Below are 24174 nucleotides of genomic sequence, written 5' to 3' on the forward strand. Positions count from 1 at the left end.
CTTTTACTTACGTTTTTGTACACCAGCTTCAAACAGCTGAAAATACAATATTTTAGGTTATGGGAAATATATTTCACAGTGGTTTAGATGGTACAGTGACTATACTTGCGTGTTTTGTCACATAAACTGAAATTAGAATTGTAGCAACCAGGAAATGGCGGAGCGATTTATGCATAGTGCATCTTTAAATAGATGAATGAAGGAGAACTCTGCAGAATCTGGATAACTAGGCATTTCATCCATATCATCCTTTCTGAGTCTGTCAGCATATGTCAGCCGAGCCAGCCTCAGACTGAAAGCAAGTGTTAATGACCCAATGGGTTTACCTGTATCTTGTAGTCCATGGGTATGGAGATCCTTTCTTCCTTCTTCATCTCTTCTTCTTCCTCTCCCTTTCCATTCCTTTCTCCATCCCCACCATTGGTCCAGGAACAATTGGAGTCGTGGTGGTCGTGCTGACTCAGGGCAGCTTCCAGCTGAGGCAGCAGCTCATCAGCCAGCAGGTCCGGAGCCTCCAAGCCCTCAAAGACCCCTCCTTGGGCCTCCACCTCCCCTTGCAGCCCTGCCAGGCTAACCTCTAGAGACACGTAGCCGTTAGTGGTAGTGGTGCTAGCCGGAGGTCTGGTAACTTCCAAGTTAGATCCACAGTTCTGGGGCTGGTGCTGGTCTGGAACGAGCTGGCTGACTGCACTGGGATAGCAGCTCATGGCCTGGCCAAACATCTCAGAAGAGTCGTAGTTCCCTAAGGTCTGCCTGGAGCAGCGCAGAGCCCGGAAGGGACATTCGTCCTCAGCCTGGCTGACTGGGACCTGTTTGGGCTGGTGATGCTGAGTCATCCCTGGAGCAGACGAAAACGCACATCCAGCTCCCACGAGAGAGAGTTCAGGCACTGAGGAGGGCAGGGGAGTGGTGGTGGGGATCATGGACACTGGGGCTAAAGAGAGAGGCTGGCTCAGGCTGGAGATGCCAGGCTGTCCCTGGCCAGGGAAGGAGTACTGGGAGGGAGGGTAGGTAGTGGTGGAGCTCACTGAGCAGGAAGACAGGGTGTGAGCCATGGGGGAGCACGTCTGCATGGAGAAGGACATGCTAGAGTCCTCTGGCCCTACCCCAGGAAAGGCCCCCTGCACCAGCTGGTAGCCACCCTGCTGTGGTGGGGTTCCAGCCAGCGAGGCATTGGGGGTTTCCACATTAGCTGTGGCCAGAGCCCCTGAGTTAGGCACAGCCCTGGAGTGGAACTGGGTCCCCCCGGTGGTAAGCTGCTGGTTGTGGGATGCTGGCTGTTGGTTGGCCTGGTGGAAGGGGAAGCTGTGGTGCTGCTGGGGCAGAGACTGAGGGTTCACTACCTGTTGATGAAGGTGCTGCTGCTGCCGCTGGTTCAGAAGCTGGTGTTGCTGCTGTAACTGCTGCACTTGTTGTTGCTGAAGTTGTTGACAAGGGTGATGCTGCTGCTGTGGCTGTTGCTGTCGGAGGTGATGCTGTTGGTTGTGGAGTTGCTGCTGCTGTTGTTGATGTAGTTGTTGCTGTTGCTGGGGCACTGAGTGGTAGAGGTTCCTGTTCTGCTCCTGGTTGCCCCACATGGGGCTGCTGTTGGAAAACAACGCGTTGGATTGGGGTGCCTGACCAATTGAGCGTCCATGGAACTGGGTATGCTGTGCTGCTATCATCCCTCCACCACCCACACCCTCAGAGCCAGCGAAGGGCTGTCCCATGGAGTTCTGGGCCTTCATGCCCGGAAAATGCCCCATCTGCTGCCCATAAGCCATGCTCTGTTGGGTGGAGGACGGCATGGAGGTGGGTATCATCCCGGGGTGTTTCCCTGCCCCCATCGGCTCCACCTGTAGAGGCTCAAAGCCTGCGCTGAGGTTGAGCTCATCCACCAGCGAGGGTCCAGGGGGGAAGCCCTCCTCAGCCAACCCGTCCAGCCCTCCCACAAACAGGTTGGGGTCGTCAAAGAAGTCCATGATGGGATCTGTCATGGCCCAGGGGCCAGGGTCAGTCTTCCGGATACCAGTCCCCCACGTTGGACCTCTGCTGGGTTCTAGCTGGTGCTGAGGAGCGCCACGTGTTACTGAGCTACAGTATGTCCATCACAGACTGGCTCTGGAGAGAAAAACTAAGACAAAACCTCAAGTCAGATTTAACAGAGAGAAGAAAAACATGCATCTTTAAACATGTCTCGTTCATACTGAGCTGTGTGTGGGCTGCACAATAAAGAGATTTTCAGTTGTCAAATAGATTTTACACAATTTAGCCTCTCTTTTTGATGTTCATCCTGTGTTTTTCAAATCAATAAACTTCTAGTTGGTTTCAATATCTCCATACACCTCTACCTCATATACACTACAATAAGCAATTTATTACCATAACAGACGCTCTCAGCCACGTAAACGTCATCAGTGAAAACAGCGGCTGCCAAAAAGCCAAGTAATGGCTAGGTCAGACAGGCCTGGGATAAATTAGGCTCTGTCAATTATCTCTGGTTGGCAGCAGGTAGTTGTGTGGTAACGCATCTGATCTGATCTAAACTGAACCAACTGCCGGACAGACCAACAGCCAGGTGCCTCTAGTCTTCATCGGTTCAAAGCCCCCGATGCGATCAGCCTCAGCCCTGTGACTGTGCTGTGGCTGCTATCTACCGAGCCGTCTGTCTGCTAGTAGCTACTGAATGTGTGGGAGGAAGGTGCAGACAGACAGATAGACAGCTGATGCTGTTTGTGTCAACAGCCAAGGAGGTTGGCTCAGGATGCATCTAGCCACAGACCAATGACCAATAGAAGATGAAGGAACACTTGTGTTAGTCAAGACCTGCTGACTCATACTCACCACACACACTCACCTCACTACAAACACTTTGACATGCCTTCCTGAATGTACAGTCATGGCTCACAAGTCTTCTGATACAGAGGGGGGACATACAACTGAGATCCAATGCTTCAACCACAACTCGTGAACCTCTGCTAAGGTTAAGTGGGGTAGTGGTTAGGCTTGGGCAGTATACCGTATATACCGTATACCAGGGTATTTGGAAATAGCCACGGGATGGGTTTTCAATACTATTAACTATTTGTTTCAAATTTTTCTATATATTTTAATATTTGTTGCTACTTTGTAAGTAAATACTTTCATTCAACTTCGGCAATATGTTAGAAGATAAAGAGTTCTTCATTTCACTTGTCACATTATTTTCCATTATGAAGCTCACCGTAGTTCCCCAGAACAGTTGAGCCGTCACGTGTGTGTTTGTTAATGGCACAAAGTGGGAGCAGGTGAGTCCAGCTGTGTATTGACAGGGGTCGAGTTTTATATTGAAAGGCAAGTGTTTTATTGCTTCAATAGAGTGCAACTATAGTTTTCCTTCACAGAAAATACATTACTGCAACACATTCGGCAGAATATAGCTTCATTTTCATCAGATGACAACAGAAGCGCAACGCTATTAGGCTGGCAGTCACACAAGTAGGCTAAATGAGGTTACAATGAACATGCAAGGTATTTTTTGCAAAAACAATGCATGACCATCATATTTCTGTTTATTATAGAAAGAATGTGGCTAGCTACATTTCCTAATGTTTTTCTTAAAGTTAATCTGGAGAAAAGTAGGCTGGCTACACTGAGAAAAGCACCACAGAAAAGTAGCTACATCAGAACGCTGTCTGCTGATTGAACGCTCTTAGCGAATTCTCTTCCAGGTGGAGAAGTGCAACTGAAGCACAAAACGAGTCTGATGCCATGTAGAAATTATGGAGCATTTTAAATTTGCGTTTACAAAATGCAGCAATATATTTCTTATGTGTTTTATCTTTTCTTCCTGCATGGAAAAGCAAAGAATTCTGCATTAGCGTGACCCCTACGTTTAACTTGATGGTTATCTAAGTAAGTGGCAAAATGAATAAGGTGACATGGCATCCATCATGTTGTGTTGGCTTTCTGCCGTGTTTGAAAAGTCAAAGCTCTTTGGATGAGTTATCTGTACAGCTGCCACTGCTGTCTTTTGATTTCCTTGAGTTTTTTTCTCCTCTCCGTTCTCAGCCTGTCTTCTTCCTCTAAGCAGAGCAAGCAGGCCTGTTGCCCTAGAGACTCCAGACTCCAGACAGATACAGCACGTACACATGCTGCTCCAGAGCCAGTACTGTTTATTGCACAATGTCTCTCGTTCACATTCGTTTGTAAATGTCCAAACTCACAAAAAATTACATTCAGTAGCTCTTACATATAGATGTATAACTTTATAGCTGGGCTGCCTGTCTTTGCAATATTATTTTTTTCCATTTGCGCTTGTTAGCATATTTACCTAGCAGCCTTCATGGTAAAACCGTACATCTCGGGATGAGAGAAGGATGATATGAAGATATGAAAATCTGCATACTGCCCAGCCCTAGTAGTGGGGCTGTCCTTGGCTATGATGAAACGTTACTTTTTACTCATTGTTACAAAGGCCCAGTATGCCATATGACACAAGCACACAACCAAGACAATACACACGATTCATACAGGAAGCATCAAGACTTAACCCTAACATGGTTACTGTGAATTATTAATGTAGCCTTACTCATCTTCATAAATGACAGATGTTATGGAATGGAGGTTCAGCACAACATGGACAGCTATAGCAGTTAGAACTGTGTTTAACAGGAGCACCAGATAGCAGGGGCCAGATCATATCCCATGCCCAGCTCTTGGCTATACTAGAGCTCTGTTCTCATGTGACTTGCAGCCAGCCCAGGAGTAGGAGAGTATTCTTTTCTCTTGCAACACAGACCTACAGCTGAGGGCAGGCTAGGCATGAAAAGAGAACTCCCATCACTCAGTCACTTAGCAGGGCTCCATTGTAACTGACAATGAGCAGAATGGCCAGGCCTAATTCTCCCAAACAGACAGGAAAATCTGATCACTCAATTAGAGGTAACATCAGACCAGAATCCTACCCGGGCCGCTCAACAAGCTGAATGAGTAATCAGGGGTAGGTTAGGTAGCTTATCTGAGCAGCATAGAGTTTTTCCTGCTGCTGATTCTTCGTCTTGTATTAGTTGGGACCAATGATGAACTGTAGAACCTAAGCTATATGATGTACAATACAACCGGTTATATGCTGTCTATGGTTGAGACTAGGGCTGTCCCAATTTTTAAATGTGTATTTTTCCATATATAGACACACCCAATGTATTTTAATACAATCAACTATATATGCATTGAGCTTGTCTGATGCTTTAAGAGTAGTTTTTGATTAAATAAGACAAAAATGACCCAAGAGGGAGCCAGAGATGAAGATAATCAGAAGAAGAAAAACTTAACCTGACCATCCTCCTCCCGCTCCTACTGGCTTTTGCAGATTCTGCAGCTACTCTCCTGAAGTTGCCGGTAATAGGCTACACGAGTCGGTAACCTTTCTGAAGTTAAATGTCATTTTATCTTACAATTTCTACTGACCTGCATGCCAGTTATGGTTTATTGATTACAAGATAGCGCCGGAGGAGATGGCCGCCGTTTTACGGCCTCCTTACAAATTGTGCTATTATGTGGGGGGTTTTCATGATTTTTGTACATATTGTTTCTGCAACCGCATCTTATGGCAGAAAAGAGCTTCTGGATATCAGGACAGCGATCACTCACCTCGGATTAGATTAGATTTATTCAACACCAACAACAACAACAAGCAGGACTCACACGATATTCTCCAAACACCGCACAGGGCAGACATCCCAATTACTCTCAAAAGGAAGCGACGCAGAGGACGAAGAGCCGGATGCCTCTTCCGGACCCGCAGAAGGCGAGTAGGAAAGCTGCCGTTACCGTCAGTATTACTCGCCAACGAGCAATCATTGAACAATAAACTAGACGGGTACTATCACGAATATACTACCAACGGGACATCAACAACTGCAATATCCTATGTTTCACAAAATCGTGGCTGAATGAAGACATGGATATTCAGCTAGCGGGATACATGCTGCACCGGCAGGATAGAACAACACACTCCGGAAAGACGGGGGGGGGGGGGGTCTGTGCATATTTGTAAACAACAGCTGGTGCATGAAATCTAAGGAAGTCTCTAGATTTTGCTCGCCTGAAGATAGTATATTGTGATAAATTGCAGGCCACACTACTTGCCTAGAGTTCTCAGCTAAACTTTTCGTGGCTGTTTATTTACCACTACAAACAGGATGATGGCACTAAGACCGCACTCAGTCAGCTGTATAAGGAAATAAGTAAACAGGAAACCACTCACCCAGAGGCGGCGCTCCTAGTGGCCGGAGACTTTAACTTCTTGGAGTGCAGGTGGCAGGATTTTTGTTTTTGGCTAAAAAACGTACCCATTTGAAACTGCCTATTTCTCAAGCCCAGAAACTAGAATATGCATATACTCCGTCAGATTAGGATAGAAAACACTCTAAAGTTTCCAAAACTGTCAAAATATTGTCTGTGAGTATAACAGAACTGATATTGCAGGCGAAAACCGGAGGAAAATCCAACAAGAAAGTGCTGTTTTTCCTGAAAGCTCTCTGTTCCATTGGATGCCTTGCCTCCATTAAAAGGGATATCAACCAGATTCCTTTTCCTATGTTTTCCTCAAGGTGTCAGTCTTTAGACATAGTTTCAGGCTTTTATTTTGAAAAATGAGCGAGAAAGATCACTATCAGTGGATAGCTGGGTTTTCGCAGAGTTTTGCTTGCGCAACAGAGTGGGGCAGCCATTGTCTCTATCTCTCCTATTGAAAAGCTACAGTCCCAGTTGATATATTATTGATTATATATTTTAAAAACAACCTGAGGGTTGATTATAAAAAATGTTTGACATGTTTCTGTGGACATTACGGATACTATTTGGAATTTTCATCTGCGATGTTGTGACTGCTCGAGCCTGTGGATTTCTGAATATAACGCGCCAAACAAATGGAGGTATTTTGTATATAAAAATAATATTTTTGGAACAAAAGGAACACATATTGTGTAACTGGGAGTCTCGTGAGTGCAAACATCCGAAGATCGTCAAAGGTAATCGATTTCATTTAATGTTTTTCTGACCAATCTACTTGGCTGCTAGCTGTTTGTAATATTTTGTCTACTGAGAGAGATGTTCTTACATAAACGCTTGTTATGCTTTTGCTGAAAAGCTGTATTGAAATCTGACACGCCAGGTGGATTAACAACAAGCTAAACTGTGTTTTGCTATATTGCACTTGTGATTTCATGAAAATTAAATATGGGTGTTGATGAAATGATCCCGCTAACGGGATGGGTGTATCAAGAAGTTGATGTAGGGAAACTTAAATCAATTCTACCAAATCTCTATCAACATGTTAAATGTGCAACCAGAGGGGAAAAAAAATTCTAGATCACCCGTACTCCACACACAGAGACGCGAACAAAGCTCTCCCTCGCCCTCCATTTGATAAATCCAACCACAACTCTATCCTCCCGATTCCTGCTTACAAGCAAATATTAAAGCAGGAAGCACCAGTGACTCGGTCTATAAAAAACGGTCAGATGAAGCAGATGCTAAACTACAGGAAAGTTGGAGACTTATCTCCCTCACCAACTTTAAACATCTGCTATCTGAGCAGCTAACCAATCGCTGCAGCTGTACATAGTCCATCGTAAATAGCCCACCCAATTTACCTTCCTCATCCCCATACTGTTTTTATTTATTTACTTTTCTGCTCTTTTGCACACCAGTATCTCTACCTGCACATGACCATCGGATCATGTATCACTCCAGTGTTAATCTGCTAAATTGTAATTATTCGCCTAACTCCTCATGCGTTTTGCACACAATGTATATAGACTCTTTTTTTACTGTGTTATTGACTTGTTTATTGTTTACTCCATGTGTAACTGTGTTGTCGTCTGTTCACACTGCTATGCTTTATCTTGGCCAGGTCGCAGTTGTAAATGAGAACTTGTTCTCAACTAGCCTACCTGGTCAAAAAAGGTGAAATAAAAAAATAAAATAAAAATGGCACTGTAAAGTTGTATTCAGCGCACGTGACAAATAAACTTTGATTTGATTTGAACAAACACAAGTAACAATGGAGGTGAAGGCATGGTTGGATACTGTAGGCTAAATGCTTTAGGCATAAAGAGAGACAACAGGTTAGAGAATAAATGTAGCTGTCAGTCAGACCTGTCTGCCTGCTCAAGCGAATGAGATCACTTGTGACAATGTACAACGTTAACAGATGAAGCAAGCAGGCTGCTTATAACTTTAGTTTTGGGCAACAGGGTTCGGTAGCTGGCCAGCTAGTTATTTCAATAGGAGAACAACAAGGATTCCTTAATCATTGTTAAGAATATTGAAAATGACTGCAGTTTCTACTGGTCATTGTTTTCAGGCTGGTTAGATTGGTGCTAGCTAGGTACCAAGCTAAAGCTAGCTAACTAACCCAGAAGTTGCTAATAACGTCTGTATCTAAGAAACAGTTGAAGTCGGAAGTTTACACACGCCTTAGCCAAATACATTTAAACTCAGTTTTTCACAATTCCTGCCATTTAATCCAAGTACAAATTACCTGTCAAAGGTCAGTTAGGATCACCACTTTATTTTAAGAATTTGAAATGTCAGAATAATAGTAGAGAAAGATTTATTTCAGCTTTTATTTATTTCATCACATTCCCAGTGGGTCAGAAGTTTACATACACTCAATTAGTATTTGGTAGCAGCATTGCCTTTAAAATGTTTAACTTGGGTCAAACGTTTTGGGTAGCCTTCCACAAACTTCCCTCAATAAGTTGGGTGAATTTTGGTCCATTCCTCCTGACAGAGCTGACTTCAATATATCCACAATTTTCCTACCTCGTGATGCCATCTATTTTGTGAAGTGCACCAGTCCCTCCTGCAGCAAAGCATCCCCACAACAAGACGCTGCCACCCTCGTGCTTCACGGTTGGGATGGTGTTCTTCGCCTTGCAAGCATCCCCCTTTTTCCTCCATACATAACAATGGTCATTCTGGCCAAACAGTTCTATATTTTTTTCATCAGATCCCAGAGGACATTTCTCCAAAAAGTACGATCTTTGTCCCCATGTGCACTTACAAACCGTAGTCTGGCTTGTTTATGGCGGTTTTGGAGCAGTGGCTTCTTCCTTGCTGAGTGGCCTCTCAGGTTATGTCGATATAAGACTCGTTTTACTGTGGATATAGATACTTTTGTACCCGTTTCCTCCAGCATCTTCACAAGGTCCTTTGCTGTTGTTCTGGGAAAGATTTGCACTTTTCACACCAAATACGTTCATCTCTAGGAGACAGAGCGGTATGGCGGCTGCGTGGTCCCATGGTGTTTATACTTGTGTACTGTTGTTTGTACAGATGAACGTGGTACCTTCAGGCGTTTGGAAATTGCTCCCAAGGATGAACCAGACTTGTGGAGGTCTACAATTTTTCTTCTGAGGTCTTGGCTGATTTCTTTTGATTTTCCCATGATGTCAAGCAAAGAGGCACTGAGTTTGATGGTCGGCCTTGAAATACATCCACAGGTACACCTCCAATTGACTCAAATGATGTCAATTAGCCTATCAGAAGCTTCTAAAGCCATGACATAATTTTCTGGAATTTTCCAAGCTGTTTAAAGGCACAGTCAACTTAGTGTAAGTAAACATCTGACCCACTGGAATTGTGATACAGTGAATTATAAGTGAAATAATCTGTCTGTAAACAATTGTTGGAAAAATTACTTGTGTCATTCACAAAGTAAATGTCCTCACCGACTTGCCAAAACGATTGTTTATTAACAAGAAATTTGTGGAGTGGTTGAAAAACTAGTTTTAATGACTCCAAACGAAGTGTATGTAAACTTCCGACTTCCACTGTATTTGCAAACATTTTTGATCCTGCTCGTTTGATTCTGATCTAATTTCAAATGCTCACACAGATATTTTCTCATTCGGTCAAACGAATAATGTCTTATTACCAATGCAGTATTGTACAGCTTTGACAGTAATGGTGGCAGTTGGCTTGCACGTGCAAATTCAGCACACACAACATTCTATAATAGAATTGTTTTATTTGACGGGTCAAATTAAAATCTTATGACGCAAAAACCCAAACGGCGATCCATAATTTATTCACATTGCTTTACAAAATTGTTTTTCTTATTGTGTATATTACATTTGTTTTATTTGATGACTTTTTTATTTTACTCCAAGTCATCATCTCATCTCTATAGAGCTGCAACCTATGCTGTCTGACAAAATCACTATTTTGTCGTTCTTCAAAGTAAATAAGACATACTTTATGACTGCTGAACACCAACTATCAATCACTTTGATCATGTATTTTCAGGTAGAGATACTGCACAAAGCAACAGCTGCTCTCTATATCACCTCATGATTGTGCATCTTCTGTCTCTACAGTAGCTGGCGTGAAAGAAACACAGACCGGACTAGTAGATGCGCAATGGATTATGGTCACTGTAGTTAATTACCACATTTTATGCACTAAACTATGTAGAATATTGGCCTGTTGGAAACAACTCCCCCCTACTACATTGAACAGTTCTGGCTAAATCTGATTTATCTCTAGAGAAACTGTGCAATGTGCGCATTAAGCTCACCGAAGAAGAAAAAAAATAGAAATGCAATGAACCAACGTCTGTCAATCAGTTATTTTGCTTAATCGCTCAGCACTACCATTAGGTGTAGCTTTAGCAGAGATGCCAACAACCGTAAATTCCGGTTTTCAGGGGAAATGGAAGAGAGAGTCTGTGACACGACTTCCCTTCAATTAACAAGGAGACAATCCATCTTAACTCTTCCTTCACATTTACTAGATTGATTGAACAGTGCAGAAGGGAACATCGAGACATTTATTTTATTTTTATTCTCATCAAGACCAGAATCTTCAGGATCTAGTTTCAGACATTGTTTTTTTTAATTGCATGTTGTAGGTAGGCTATGACTTTGCTTATAAATGCTGGGTTTGTGAAGCATCTATGTAGTTCTTATGAAGACTTTATGCAGTCTAGAAAGTCTTTATAAATTGATGTTGAACCCAGATATGCAGTGAAACTAGCTCTAGTTAATCTCTGGAGTTAAGTTTTAGCTACAGTGAAACCCACTTTAAAATGTAAAACATAATTCATAGCCAAATCGAATGTCGACTATTTGTTTGGCTGGTTTATCTGTAGGCTCTACCCTCAAAGTATTGGGTAATAACCGGTTCACCAATAACAAAACCCCACCTGAATCAACTTTTCTTTTGTTAAAAAAGCATAATTGGACAATGTAGATTAATTTAACTCTCCAAGAAAAGTGATCAAGGCCATTCCTCTAAGTTTCTTCCTAGGTTTTGGCCTTTCTATGGAGAATTTTCCTAGCCACCGTGCTTCTACACCTGCATTGCTTGCAGTTTGGGGTTTTAGGCTGGGTTTCTGTACAGCACTTTGAGATATCAGCTGATGTAAGAAGGGCTATATAAATAAATTTGATTTGATTCCAGAGCACATTCAACAGGTCCCATCATAGTCTGTGCAATATAAATGCATTCGTGTTTGTGCTGCGCTTCCTGCTTACATTTAGTCTCCAACTAGTCACACATTGGTTGAATCAACGTTTACACGTCATTTCAATTAAATTACGTTGAACCAACGTGGAATAGACGTTGAATTGAAGTCTGTGCCCAGTGGGCTAGCTACCTCTGCAAGCTGCTTGCTTCTTTCTTTGTTTACCATGAGTCTATGCCGCTTTGCCTCAAGTAGCATGATATCGCCAACCCACTATACACAACAAACAAATAGGCGTTGTCAATTTCAGAGTCCTGGTGACTTATCTAAGCACCCTAAACAAAAAAATACAGATAACAAGTGCAGCCACAACAACGACAACGAAATAGAGACAGAAACAATGTAGCATCAAACTGTCCAAACTCACAAACCCGTCGTCTGTCGACGATCCAACTCCATGGATTCAGGAATCAAAATAGTATTTGCACAACACTACATCTACGTGCAACGGACATCCATGATGATCATCAATCGGCTTTAATCAACTGTCTGCTGATTACACTAGTTTGTAATGACGCGAAATAGGAATAATCCCAAGAATTTCGGTATTATTACGAAGTAAGAAAGGTTAATAAGTATCGTATTGCATTGTTGAATTTTACTTTAGAATAGGTTATAGAATCCCTCAATTAACCACACCTGGTTTATGTGGCACAGCGAGAATCTGTAACAATGAACCCATGATAGAAAGAAGCCAGTCTGTAATGGCCACTAACCTCAGCATCCTCTGAGCGCAGCGATGGCTCGTGGCTATCTGAGCATCGAATCTTCACAATAGCCTTGCTGCACCTCCTAGTAAAAGGCTGCTTGGCACTCGATGTGTTTCCCAATCACAACAGGTAGCTAGCTACCTAGTTAGAGAAATTAGCTGAATCTTAACTTTCTGAATCTGAAAGACAGGTGCCAAGCCTTAGGGATTTTTCCCACCATCTGTTCTTCTCGAGACTCGAATCGTACACGTGTCTTTCATCCACTTGTCTTTCATCCAAGCCCCTCTCCTCTCGACTTCAGTGGTGTCGTGACGCCTCTGCTGAGTAGGAGAGAAGGGAAGAGCTGGGTGGGGGTCGACAGTCATTCATTAGGAACAATACAATAGATTGACCACAGACAATCAAACCAGCTGTTGATGGACCCAATCGAGTTTCGTTGAGACTCCCGACTTATATCACTTTACCCTCTGCATACACATTCATTGCAACGATGCTGAGCTGGCTCGAGGCTCGTACCCTCACACCGGGTCGCTGTCAGTTCAGGACCACCATAACGAAGCGCCGTCAATAACTTTAGTAACACGAGCGCAATATTTCGAACTCTGAGAAACCACTATGGAAATGGAATAATTTACAACGTTCCGCGAGCCATTTTATTGATATTGTAGCTAGTTGGGCGCTTTTCAGACCGGGATTCCCACTGCTAAGGTAACGTTAGTGACCACAGCTGAGCGTCACTGTCTCTCAGTCATTAGAATTACAGTTTGCTCCCAGAGTTAAAAGCTCTGTGTGGAGCCAATACTTTCTATTTATGACGAGAAAATTATTTTATTACTTACCGAAGAGAAGCAAAATCCGTTGACTGAAAATTATAAGAGCGAAGTTAACTAGTTGACCACAGCGGTTCTACTGCTGCTGGCGTGACGAATCGATGAGGACATAATTTGCATATAAGTTACTTGCTCTCTGATTGGACAGTTGAGGACTCGTTCAATTTTTATCATCTCAGATTACATTTGGAGCCGGTTCCACATGGACAAAATTTCATATTCAAATGTGTCTTAATAACTCCTCATATGTAATATAAAATAAGAAATATTAGACTAAATTGGTTATAAAGGCATGACACACAAGATGGCCGCGGTAGGGTTGAAGCCAATCCGCGGAGGTTTAACTTTGATTACACAAACCTGTCGTCTCCCGGATAATAATGTTGACTCTGACAGGCGAGATAGTGAGAGAAAAAACATGGCAACCTGTCGTTGGTGTGTGGTGACCCCCAATGGCTCTTGACGGTACTGCTAAACCAAGTCACTATGGTCTTGACGTGGAACCGTAAATCTATGCATGACAGCATGAGACCAGAAATAGTGAAAATGTGTTCTAAAATCTGAGATCCAACCAGATTTTTCACACATGCGCTCATTTTTATTAATCTGAAAATAAAATCAAAGCACATGCATTAATTCTGAAAGAATTACTGGGGAAAGTTAACTTTTTTGGCCTCTGCTGGCCTCGAAATTGCGTCGCCCTCCAAACACATTTTTAGATGAAGCATAAATTGTGTCTTGGCAAACGTGTCAGTTCATTTTTCAACACTAACATCGTTAGTATGTTCACCCCTGGTTATCAACCTCTCCAGTTAATTTACTTAGAGCAAATGTATGCTTGATCTGAAAATGTGGTTGATGGATGGTGTGACGCATTTGCGGAGTCACGTAGAGGCCAAGTTGAGCTCTGTACATTGCCCTGCGGCTCACATTTTGTAACAATGAAGTGGGCTCCATATTGCTCAGCATTGACATGATCGGTTGACCGTAGGTCGGGCGGGAGGTCCTGTATTAAATACAACTCGCTTCCTTGACATCAGCTCTGGAACTATGAATACCCTGGCTTCTGAAGAGGCATATCACCATAAATGCTACATGACCAATGCAGATATCAGATTGACCATTAAGTGCCTTTAAGAGTTGAATACCCCTGGTCTATAAGTAACCCATCTACCGTTTAAATCACTCAGTGAGGAAATCCAACATGACCCACACCCTTGTGATTAATAAAGGCTACTTAGATCGCCACAGCTAGTCCAATGAAAACAGTGCTTAGCTCAAACCTAAATCACAACATACATGTACATCGCAGCAGTCTAAGGCACTACACCTGTGCTTGAGGCGTCACTAGACACCCTGGTTCGATTCCAGGTTGTACCATAGGACAGCGTACAATTGGCCCAGCGTCGTCCCAGGTTTGGCCGTCATAGTTAAGAACCAATTATTTACAGACTTGCCTAGTTAAAGGGTTAAATAAATAAACATATATACAGTCATTGGTATGCATTGTCGTGTTTATTTCCGTTCAAAAAAAAGCGTTCGAAACTCATTGCCTATACAGCACAAACTGTTCACTGAGGATTGGGTTCCATATAAGAAAGGTAAAATGAGAAGTATAGTACACATTGTTTTGCCAAAGTCAACAGTCCAGACGGCAGCATGTGTTTACATCATTTCCCAGCTATATAAATTGTGCCAAGTATCCAACAGCTTTGAGCAAAACAATGTTGTCTGTGGAGGGCTGCCATTCCCATATTTTATATTTACACAAACCTTTAAAATCAGCTCAATAAGGCTAAATAGAATATTCAAAATGAATTAAAAGCAACGTAAAGATGGATATGATTATTTAACTTAGCATATTAATTAAAACCACACTTGCCTGCTGCTCAGTCTGCAATATATATTATCCATCTTACCTATAGTTTACACAGTAAAGAGAAATATAAGACACTAACCCGTAATCCAAAAGAACGCACATTTCCCATACCCCAAAAATGTAGTGTTGCTCTAATTTGATTTCAGTCAAATGTTTGGGGGAAAAAGAACACCCAAGGTCAGAGTCCATTGTCAGTCCCAATAATAAACAATAACTGTCCTGAGCCCACCTTAACAAGCAGTCATGAATCCATAGTCCACCCATACAGTATACCTATAATTAATGCTGATTTATATTCTCACCTTTCAACCAGCTTTGAGTGGTTATCTTCATAGACCAAACCCAAGCATGTGCAAAGAGCAGAGAGGAAAATAAAGGGAAAAGCTCTGATTGCATTGTAGTCTGTGTTACTAAGACAACCAGTTATCACTGTTGATTTACTTACATAATATACACATTTTTAGTTCTATAGCTGTTTGAGCACAAGATGCCTATAATGCTTTTAAAGCTGAGCGCAAGTGTTGCAACGTAAAATTAAGTCCATTCAACTTGTTCAGTTCCTATTCACACGGCGGCTGAAGCTAGTCTGTGGCATTCTGCTCTGCATCTTCCTCTAGTGGCTGCTGACTAGGACTGTAGGATTAGCTCAGCTCTGGGGAGGGTTGTCATCTTTGCTGAAGGGTTGTGTGGATCCGGGCTTCACCCAAGACAGTCCTGACACCTGCAGCCCCTTGTGGTGATCCTCAGGCCGTCTCTAGAATAACAGAAACGCATTACCACACTGGTCAGCTAGCACATGGAAACAAATGGCAGCTCACACAGCTTCACCAATCACAGCCCTGCTGGTTCTCATTGGGGTAAAACAAGCCTCTTTTGGGAGAGTGAGCTCAGAGGGAACCTGACTCCTTGGGCAAAAGCAGACAAGACTCAGTGCTTTGTCCTTTTACATTAGTCTGAAAAGCACACTACTGGGGTTTAGAAAACTCACTTTGTGTGAGAACATCCGTTCCTTCGCCTCGTCGTGGATTGCTGGGTTCCATGAAGAGAAACTGGAAAATTAAGCACAAAAACCCCCAAAAGGAAACAATTCTCAACCCTTTATTGCATCTCCTTTCATATGCTGCAGGTTTCTTAATAAAAACAAAAAAAATGTAAAGACTGAATGTTCAGATTGTTCATGAGCTATGAGTAATGAGTAATGGAATTCCAGGAATGAGGAGCATTTCCTACTACCAACCTTATTGCATAAGGATCGTCCATCTTGGGCTGGTCGAAGAGGTGACTGTTGCATAGTTTGACGCTGTCTATCACCTTGCTTTTGAACAACTGCACATCCTTGTCGTACCTGACAAAAACATGATTACACAAACAATTCGCCAGTCAATACAGTGTGGAGTGATAATTGCCCCCACCTGGCCAATCTAATTAGCTCAGGGAATTAAGATTTTTTTAATACTCCTAACAGAATACCTCAACATTTCAATTAAACACTCTCAAACAGCCGCCTGTCCCTTTTAGTAGCTGGGCATCGGGACACATTTCAGCAAATAAACGATGGGTCTAAATTCATTGTTTACGAAGTTACCATGGACACAGCTCTGATAATCCCAGTCACGTGCATTAAAAACATTGCTCGCCATCAAAAATAAACATCAAATTCAAGCTCTCCATGGTGCCGAAGTGCCAAATCGGGGGGGTGCATGATCTGCGATAGATTTGTTATGTTTATACTGGTCACAATTAAGTGTGGTAGTCTTCAACATTTTGTGCATTAAAGAAATACACACCTGGCTCAAATAAACAGAAGCCCGTCTCTAATAAGCACTGGTTGGGTTCAGTGATTAAAGCAAATAAATGTGTGGGCTATTAATTTAAGTTTTACAGTACACAATAGGAACACAAATAGCTTGCTTGTTGACCTATATAAACTGACCCAGGTCACATACGTACACGTGGCCCAGTTTCCATGTACAGAAGGAAGAGAAGGATGTGAGGATAAAGTGAACAAGTACAGACTTACAGCACAGCAGCTTCTGGGTTGAGTGGTTCCATAGTGTTGATCTTGTAGAACACCGTGCGTGCATACATCAGGACTTGCCAAATGTGGTTGTGATTACGCCTTCATGTCCACAGGGAGACAGGAGACAGGAGACATTTACGATTCTCTCAACATAATGGCAAACCAAATACAACTCCAATCACAGTAAATACACAAGTATCATAAAGGCATTCCATGGTGCATAGGTTCATCTCAGACTAGTGAAATTCCCAACAGTAGCACTACTCAAACACCAGTAGTGCACAGCCAAAGAGTGACATATACACCATAATGACAAACAGGTTTCCAGTGAGAATGTCATGGACAACTTTCCCCATTCATTAAAAGGTATAGTGCCGAGCTCCTATAAATCCACCTTCAGCTGATCGAGACTGAGGTTTAAGAGGAGAAGACCTTACAAGGCTGTGTCACTGTCCAGCTGAAGAAACAGGCCACGAGGAACAGAGCTGGAACAGCAGAGTAAACACCAGGCCTTGATGTAACGCATGTCAGTTCTAACCAAGGCACACTACAGACAGCCCCACACAGTTCAACTCACAGCACTGTATCGCACATATCAATCACAACATGATGCAGTAATATCATAGATCAAAAGGTAGTAACTGCATTTAGCCTATCATGGGATGTGTAAGGGTGTGTAGTAGTGGCTAGTACATGGTGGAGCAGACAGTACACTAACGGGAAAAATATCATGCCACATGTACCAGACACACCCATTTCCAAATCGCCCTCATTAATTTGGATGTAATGATCTGGGCATAGAAGCCATGTACCGACCTCCACTTGGTGAAGGCTCTCCTGACATCAAGCTCTCCTGAAACAGGGTCCACTAGTGGGTGGAAGACTGGGATATCAAACACCACTCTCTGAATGGTGGTACAGGAGAAAACATGGTATTTATGTAATATTCTAACAGTACTAAAACACCACATTTCAATGTACCACCATACAGTGCATTCAGAAAGAATTAAAAACCCTTAACTTTTCACATTTTGTTACATTAGCCTTAATCTAAACTTGATTAAATAACTACACACAATACCTCAATGAAAAAGCGAAAACAGGTTTAGAAAAATAAAACAGAAATACCTTTACAGACCCTTTGCTATGACACTCGAAATTGAGCTTTCCACAACCGCATTAGAGTCCACCTGTAGCAAATTAAATTGATTGAACATGATTTGGAAAGGCACACACCAGTCTAGATAAGGTCCCACAGTTGACGTCAGAGCAAAAACCAAGCCATGGGAGGGGGTCGAAGGAATTGTCCATAGAACTCTGAGAAAGGATTGTTTTGACGCATAGATCTGGTGAAGGGCACCAAAAAATGTCTGCAGCATTGAAGGTCCCCAAGAACAGTGTCCTCCATTCTTAAAATGGAAGTTTGGTGGGTGGTTCCAAGACTATTCCTGGCAATGGCCGCCCAGCCAAACAGGAAATCGGGCAGAATGGCCTTGGTCAGGGAGGTGGGAGAACCTTCCAGAAGGAAAACCATCTCTGCAGCGCTCCATCAATTATTTTTTCTGGTCTGCTGAAATCAAGATTGAACTTTTTGTTTTGGCCTGAATGCCAAGCATCATGTCTGGAGGAAACCAGGCACCGTTCTTCACTTCGCCAATACCATCCCTACATTGAAGCATAGTGGTGGCAGACATGCTATGGGGATGTTTTTCCAGTGGCAGGGACTGGGAAACTTGTCAGGATCAAGGGAAAGATGAACAGAGCAAAGTACAGAGGTCCTTGATGAAAGCCTGCTCCAGAGCGCTCAGGACCTCAGATTGGGACAAAGGTTCACCTTCCAACAGGACAATGACACAGCCAAAACACAGAAGTGGCTTCAGGACAAGTCTCTGTCCTTGTGTGGCCCAGACAGTGCATCTCTGGAGAGACCTGAAAATATTTGTGCAGTGACACTCCATCAAACCTGACAAAGCTTGAGAGGATCTGCAGAGAATTGGAGAAACTCCCCAAATACAGGTGTACAAAGCTTGTAGCATCACACCCAGGAAGAACTGAGGCTATAATCGCTGCCAAAGGTACTTCAACAAAATATTGAGTAAAGGGTCTGAATAATTATGTCAATGTGATATTGATACAAAATAAAACTTTGCACAAAAAAATGTAAACCTGTTTTGTATTGATGAGGGAAAAAAACTAACACTATATTTTAGAATAAGGCTGTAACGCAACAATGTGGAAAAAGTCAAAGATCAGAATACTTTCCGAATGCACTGTATGACGGTCACAAACCAATCACAGTCTCCGGCATTTCCTGCTTTGGTGGCAAAGACGAACACAATAACCTTTGAAATGTGCCAACGAAATTGCTTTATTTTGTGTAAACAGCTGTGTTGTAGTGTTACGGCAGGTCCACAAAAGTACTCACAGGACATTCACCATCAGGATAGTTATCTGGAATATACACAGTGAACTTGAAGACTCCATCCTGGTACAAGCCATGTCTGATGAAAATTACCCCGAACCACACTGGAAAGAAGAGAAAATCATTAATTTTGTAAAGGTTATGTATAGATTATGCAGTCAAACAGGATGACAGATTTGGGCTCCCGAGTGGCACAGCGGTCAAAGGCACTGCATCTCAGTGCAAGAGGTGTCACTGCAGTCTCTGGTTCGAATCCAGACTGCATCACATCCGGCCGTGATTGGGAGTCCCATAGGGAGGTGCACAATTGGCCCAGCGTCGCCCGGAGTTTGGCCGTCATTGTGAATAAGAATTTGCTCTTAACTGACTTGCCTAGTTAAATAAAGGTTAAATCAAATAAAAAATTAGACTCTTACTCAATGCTGATTTGTAGGACGGCTGCACATAGATTCCAGGAAGTTTTTGCTTGATCACTAGCGTGCTGTGGGTCACAAGGTAACATGGAATTAAATCAATGCAGCAGAAAATAGACATGGAAATTGTGTGGTTTCGTCAACAGCTTCTCTAAATTAATTACATAAGTGGTTCAAATATATCAAAGATGCATGCTTCCTTTCCTTCAGGTAGGCTAATCAATGATCTGACATGGTTGGACTGGTGAAAACAAATCTTACCTTCACTTATCCAGTCACAAAGATCAGTGATTACCGTTAGCAAAGGAGGGAGGAATGACGCATTTTAAAAGCTATTCAAACAGAGCCAGTGTGTCAACTACATCCACTACCCAAAATAAAGTCTGATCTGGGGCCAGTACTTACAACTCAGCCAGCAGCGAGTACTCCAGGTAGAATGGACCGTAGGAGGCATGTGTTCCGTTGGCCAACTGGGCCGTGGCGGCAGGAGAGGCAGGCTTGGTGATGGGGACTGCATTCTTGGGGATGGAGGGAAGCTGCTTCTTCCCAAAGCTAGGACGGGCTGGACTGGCTCTTTGTTGCTGCTGCTCTCCACTCTGTTCCTCACCATCAGATCTCTGCTCAGCAGAAGAGTGAACAAAAGGCATTTAACAACTCAATATATGTATGTTTAGATTGAAACCACTTTGCCAAACTTTATTCATCATGTTGCAGAATCACAAGAGACAAGGCAGACGACTAATTTCAAGCAAGTCTGTTAGTTACATTTATCTGCATAGAGAGAGGCAAGCTCTGTTGTCAAACTACAAAACAGACAGCAGTGGGAGCACATATTGAGCCCTGGGCAATAAATAGGCATGAGGTGACGACCTCTCAGGTTTCATAGTTGACTGGCATCAAACTCCTCATTCCACAGGAGGTGAGAGAGCATCCCTAAATGCAGCCTGCATCATATCCTGCCAATGCTAGCTCAGTGGGAATAACAGGGGAGGATAGGCTAGTTCACAGCAGGAGGGATGCCTGTAAGCAAAAGAACACCTCAGCAACAAACCCTCAAGGCCCATCTCTGCAACTACAGAAAGAATTCAGGTTCACAGTGTGTGCCATTAAACAAACCACGTTGTAGAAGTATTAATGTTTTGAGGCACAGAGCAATGAGTGAACCATTCATCTGACAAGGCAGGACAGAGAGTAGTCACACCTATGTTACTACAGGCAGAGCTACTTCTCCAATGTGACGCCTGTATGCTAAATTAGAAGTTGGTGACTCCCTTTCTCACCGAAGTCATTGAGGTATGCAGGCAACAGACAATGGCAATAACAGCAGATGCATGGCAAACAGCTTTTCACCCATCTGAATCTTAGCAATTAGCAAACAAAACAAAATGCACTGCACAGTTGAGAAGTTCACCATTGCTCTGGTCAATATTTTACACACAGCAGGTTAAAGGACCAAAGAGTTCGGTCGGCTTCGTGTCTTCATTTTTTAAATATTGCGATAATGGTATCGTCACAGCACTACAGAGCACCAGGTAGTACAAGGCGACCCTGAAACAGCCCTCTTTCGGGATGAGATTGCAAAGGACCGTCCCTGGCAAGGAGTTGGCGAAAAGGCATGAGTAGGCCTAATGCGTTATTAGAAGACACCACAAGTTAAACATTCCCATGCCACAATTCCAGTCCTCCAAGATTACTCTCAAACTAAAGGCAGATGGTAACATGTGTAAAATGCACAAAGCTTCAAGGAAGCCATGCTGTCTTTGTGGGAAAATGTTAGGGAGACAGACCACACTAGCCTTACTTTCAATGTGTGGGGGTCTCTTTGGGAACTTTTGAAGATCCTGTTTTTTTGTCTCTCTTCTCGCTTGTGTGTTGGGTGAACTTGACAGAAGTTGGCTTTCAGTGCAGAAGAGGAAGAGCGCTCCCTTACCTTACGACCAGTATTGGTAGACATGCTCCAGAATGGGTTCAGGTTCATTCAATTGTCCGTCCCACAACAAGTGTTGCCTGTGCCATTCGCTAGCGTCACTGGGGGTAGAATTGACAGAACAAACGTTACATTTTTATTAATTTAGGGCCATTTTCGTACTGGTCTCCCATGACAAATCGAACCCACAACCCTGGCGTTGAAAGCGCCATGCTCTACCAACTGAGCCACACGAGACCAAATGACTGATGAGGCCCTCTGTTCAGCACACACACAATGGGGCAACCTGAACTCAATGACAGCTGCTGACTCTCTGATCTACGGACCATGCTGCTGCTCAGACAGACGTGCCGCATTCATGTCATGACGTCAAACAGGCCTAACTGTTACGTCTCTGCCAGGCCAAGCACTTTAAACCTCACCGGGAAATAATCCAAACTGGTGTTAATGGTTGTTTAACATGGAGGTTGAATGTTAGCCTAGTTAGATTCATTATTTTATTCACATATTACCAAAGCGCATTGTTATTGCCGTTGGCTACAGCAGTTGACAAGTTAGTAAACTAATATCTTTGCTTAGCTAACTACTATGCCAACTAGCAATGTTGACATTGTATCCGTGTTGGTTCACGTGTTTCTACACAGACAACTCATGATGCAAAATGACTTTGAACACATTGCTAGTTAGTTAAGATTATATATAGTTACAGTAGCTAGCTAGATCGTTAACAAGATACGTCCAGTTTGTTAGCTGAACGCCAGGTTTGCAATAATAAATCAAGCATACATATTCATTTGCGATGGGGGATCTAGCATTGTTGCATATTTTCCATAATGAAAAAGGCACTTTACGACTCGATAAACGAATGAAAGGAACGTTATTCACAACACACTTAGCAAACTAACCAGTTATACTACCTTGCAAACTAACCAGTTATACCACCTTGCAAACTAACCAGCTAACGTTACATAGCTTGAAAGCTAACGGTAGCTAGCTAGTATCCAGTTGCCAGCTTACCTTCCCTGGACGAAAATTCCAACAAGTTCCTGTTCAAAACTTGCCCATTTATGTGAACAATTTCAAAATGTGCGTTTTAAAGGACGTTACAATCACCACTGGTCAAAACAAAAAAAGGTGCACCGCAATTATTTGGGTAACTGGCTAGCTAAGCAATCTCACAGACACCGGAAATCAATCTAAGAGCTCATGATGGGCGTTTCCTATTCACCAGGGATATTTCTATTGGCTTTTAACAATGCGTGGATAAAGTGTCTGAAATATGATTCGCTGACGTTCTATCACTTTTTAAATCATGCTGTTATGCCGCATTCAGGTACTAGTCGGAAACTAGGCGCTCTATTCAATTCAAGAGGCTTTATTGGCATGGGAACATGTGTTAACTGCCAAAGCAAGTGAGGTAGATTATATACAGAAGTGAAATAAACAATAAAAATGAACAGTAAACATTACACCTACAGAAGTTTCAAAACAATAAAGAGATTACAAATGTGACATTTGTAATCTCTTTATTGTTTTGAAACTTCTGTAGGTGTAATGTTTACTGTTCATTTTTATTGTTTATTTCACTTCTGTATATAATCTACCTCACTTGCTTTGGCAGTTAACACATGTTCCCATGCCAATAAAGCCTCTTGAATTGAATAGAGCGCCTAGTTTCCGACTAGTACCTGAATGCGGCATAACAGCATGATTTAAAAAGTGATAGAACGTCAGCGAATCATATTTCAGACACTTTATCCACGCATTGTTACTCTACTTTTGGTGGCCTTAACTTAATGTTATTTTGCAATTATAATATTGACAAAATTCCAGTGAAATTTTCTGCTTTTCATAGGCAAGTTTTCTTGACATGGTCCTTAATTTATAAACGCAATTTTTCTCCACACAGATATTATATATGTAATAATCGGGATATATTGTATAAAAATACTTCTTTGTTTTTAGAATATTGGTTCTGAAATAATATCCTATTGGTGAGCCAACTGGTAAATGCAGAGGGTCCTTTTACTCAGTTATAAGGAATTCTTATCACTTTACAAGGTCCCTGTAACACCTAAAGATTTTGCAATTGTTTTAGACGCCATTCCATCAGGTGGATGTAACTGGTACAAATGGTTAATGTACAAATGGTTAATCTTTATATATTGACTGTAAAATAAGCAAGGAGATAGACCAGCTGCTCTTCAACTTTCTTTGGAGAAACTGTACCCATTTCATTAGGAAAACTGTTGTAATGAACACTTACGAGAATGGTGGACTGAATTTTCTGGACTTTACTACTTTAAATCATACTTTTAAGATCAATTGGATAAAACAATTCCTAAGACCCACTTCTATCTGGAATTTTACTCCTCATCATGTCTACTCTACTTTTGGTGGCCTTAACTTAATGTTATTTTGCAATTATAATATTGACAAAATTCCAGTGAAATTTTCTGCTTTTCATAGGCAAGTTTTC

The 24174-nt window shown here is 42.4% G+C and overlaps 2 protein-coding genes across 8 annotated transcripts in view; both read right to left on the minus strand.

Moving 5' to 3' along the window:
• The window catches only part of LOC135551064 (chromodomain-helicase-DNA-binding protein 9-like), a 121352-nt gene extending 108227 nt beyond the window's left edge, over positions 1 to 13125 (minus strand). For 4 of the 7 annotated variants that reach the window (XM_064982480.1, XM_064982496.1, XM_064982486.1 and 1 more), the window contains exons 1-3: positions 13044 to 13125; positions 12211 to 12547; positions 327 to 2113 (exon numbers count right to left, since the gene is read on the minus strand). In XM_064982480.1, coding sequence (XP_064838552.1) covers positions 327 to 1976 — 1650 coding nt within the window. In that variant the 5' untranslated portion in view covers positions 1977 to 2113; positions 12211 to 12547; positions 13044 to 13125. Of the gene's footprint in view, positions 1 to 326; positions 2114 to 2361; positions 2518 to 12210; positions 12548 to 13043 lie in introns of those variants that run through there. The other 3 variants (XM_064982522.1, XM_064982465.1, XM_064982473.1) reach the window with 3 other exon arrangements.
• A 1405-nt stretch (positions 13126 to 14530) lies between these two features.
• On the minus strand, positions 14531 to 22905 carry LOC135551159 (AKT-interacting protein). Its single transcript, XM_064982538.1, has 10 exons — positions 22713 to 22905; positions 21699 to 21796; positions 20174 to 20385; positions 19772 to 19836; positions 19359 to 19459; positions 17750 to 17838; positions 16934 to 17032; positions 16151 to 16258; positions 15902 to 15962; positions 14531 to 15667 (listed from the first exon to the last, which is right to left on the minus strand). Exons 2-10 carry the CDS (start codon positions 21744 to 21746, stop codon positions 15560 to 15562), a joined length of 891 nt encoding a protein of 296 aa, XP_064838610.1. The 5' UTR covers positions 21747 to 21796; positions 22713 to 22905; the 3' UTR covers positions 14531 to 15559.
• Between the last annotated feature and the right edge of the window lie 1269 nt (positions 22906 to 24174).

This window comes from Oncorhynchus masou, chromosome 1 (assembly GCF_036934945.1).
Source record: "Oncorhynchus masou masou isolate Uvic2021 chromosome 1, UVic_Omas_1.1, whole genome shotgun sequence".
Taxonomy (NCBI): domain Eukaryota; kingdom Metazoa; phylum Chordata; class Actinopteri; order Salmoniformes; family Salmonidae; genus Oncorhynchus; species Oncorhynchus masou.

Coding starts and splice junctions, on each gene's coding strand:
- LOC135551159 (XM_064982538.1), bottom strand. CDS start 21,746: ATGAACCTGAACCCATTCTGGAGCATGTCTACCAATACTGGTCGTAAG. Junction 17,033..17,749: donor AGAGCCTTCACCAAGTGGAG/GTCGGTACATGG, acceptor GTGGACATGAAG/GCGTAATCACAACCACATTT. Junction 16,259..16,933: donor AACCCAGAAGCTGCTGTGCT/GTAAGTCTGTAC, acceptor TGTTTTTGTCAG/GTACGACAAGGATGTGCAGT.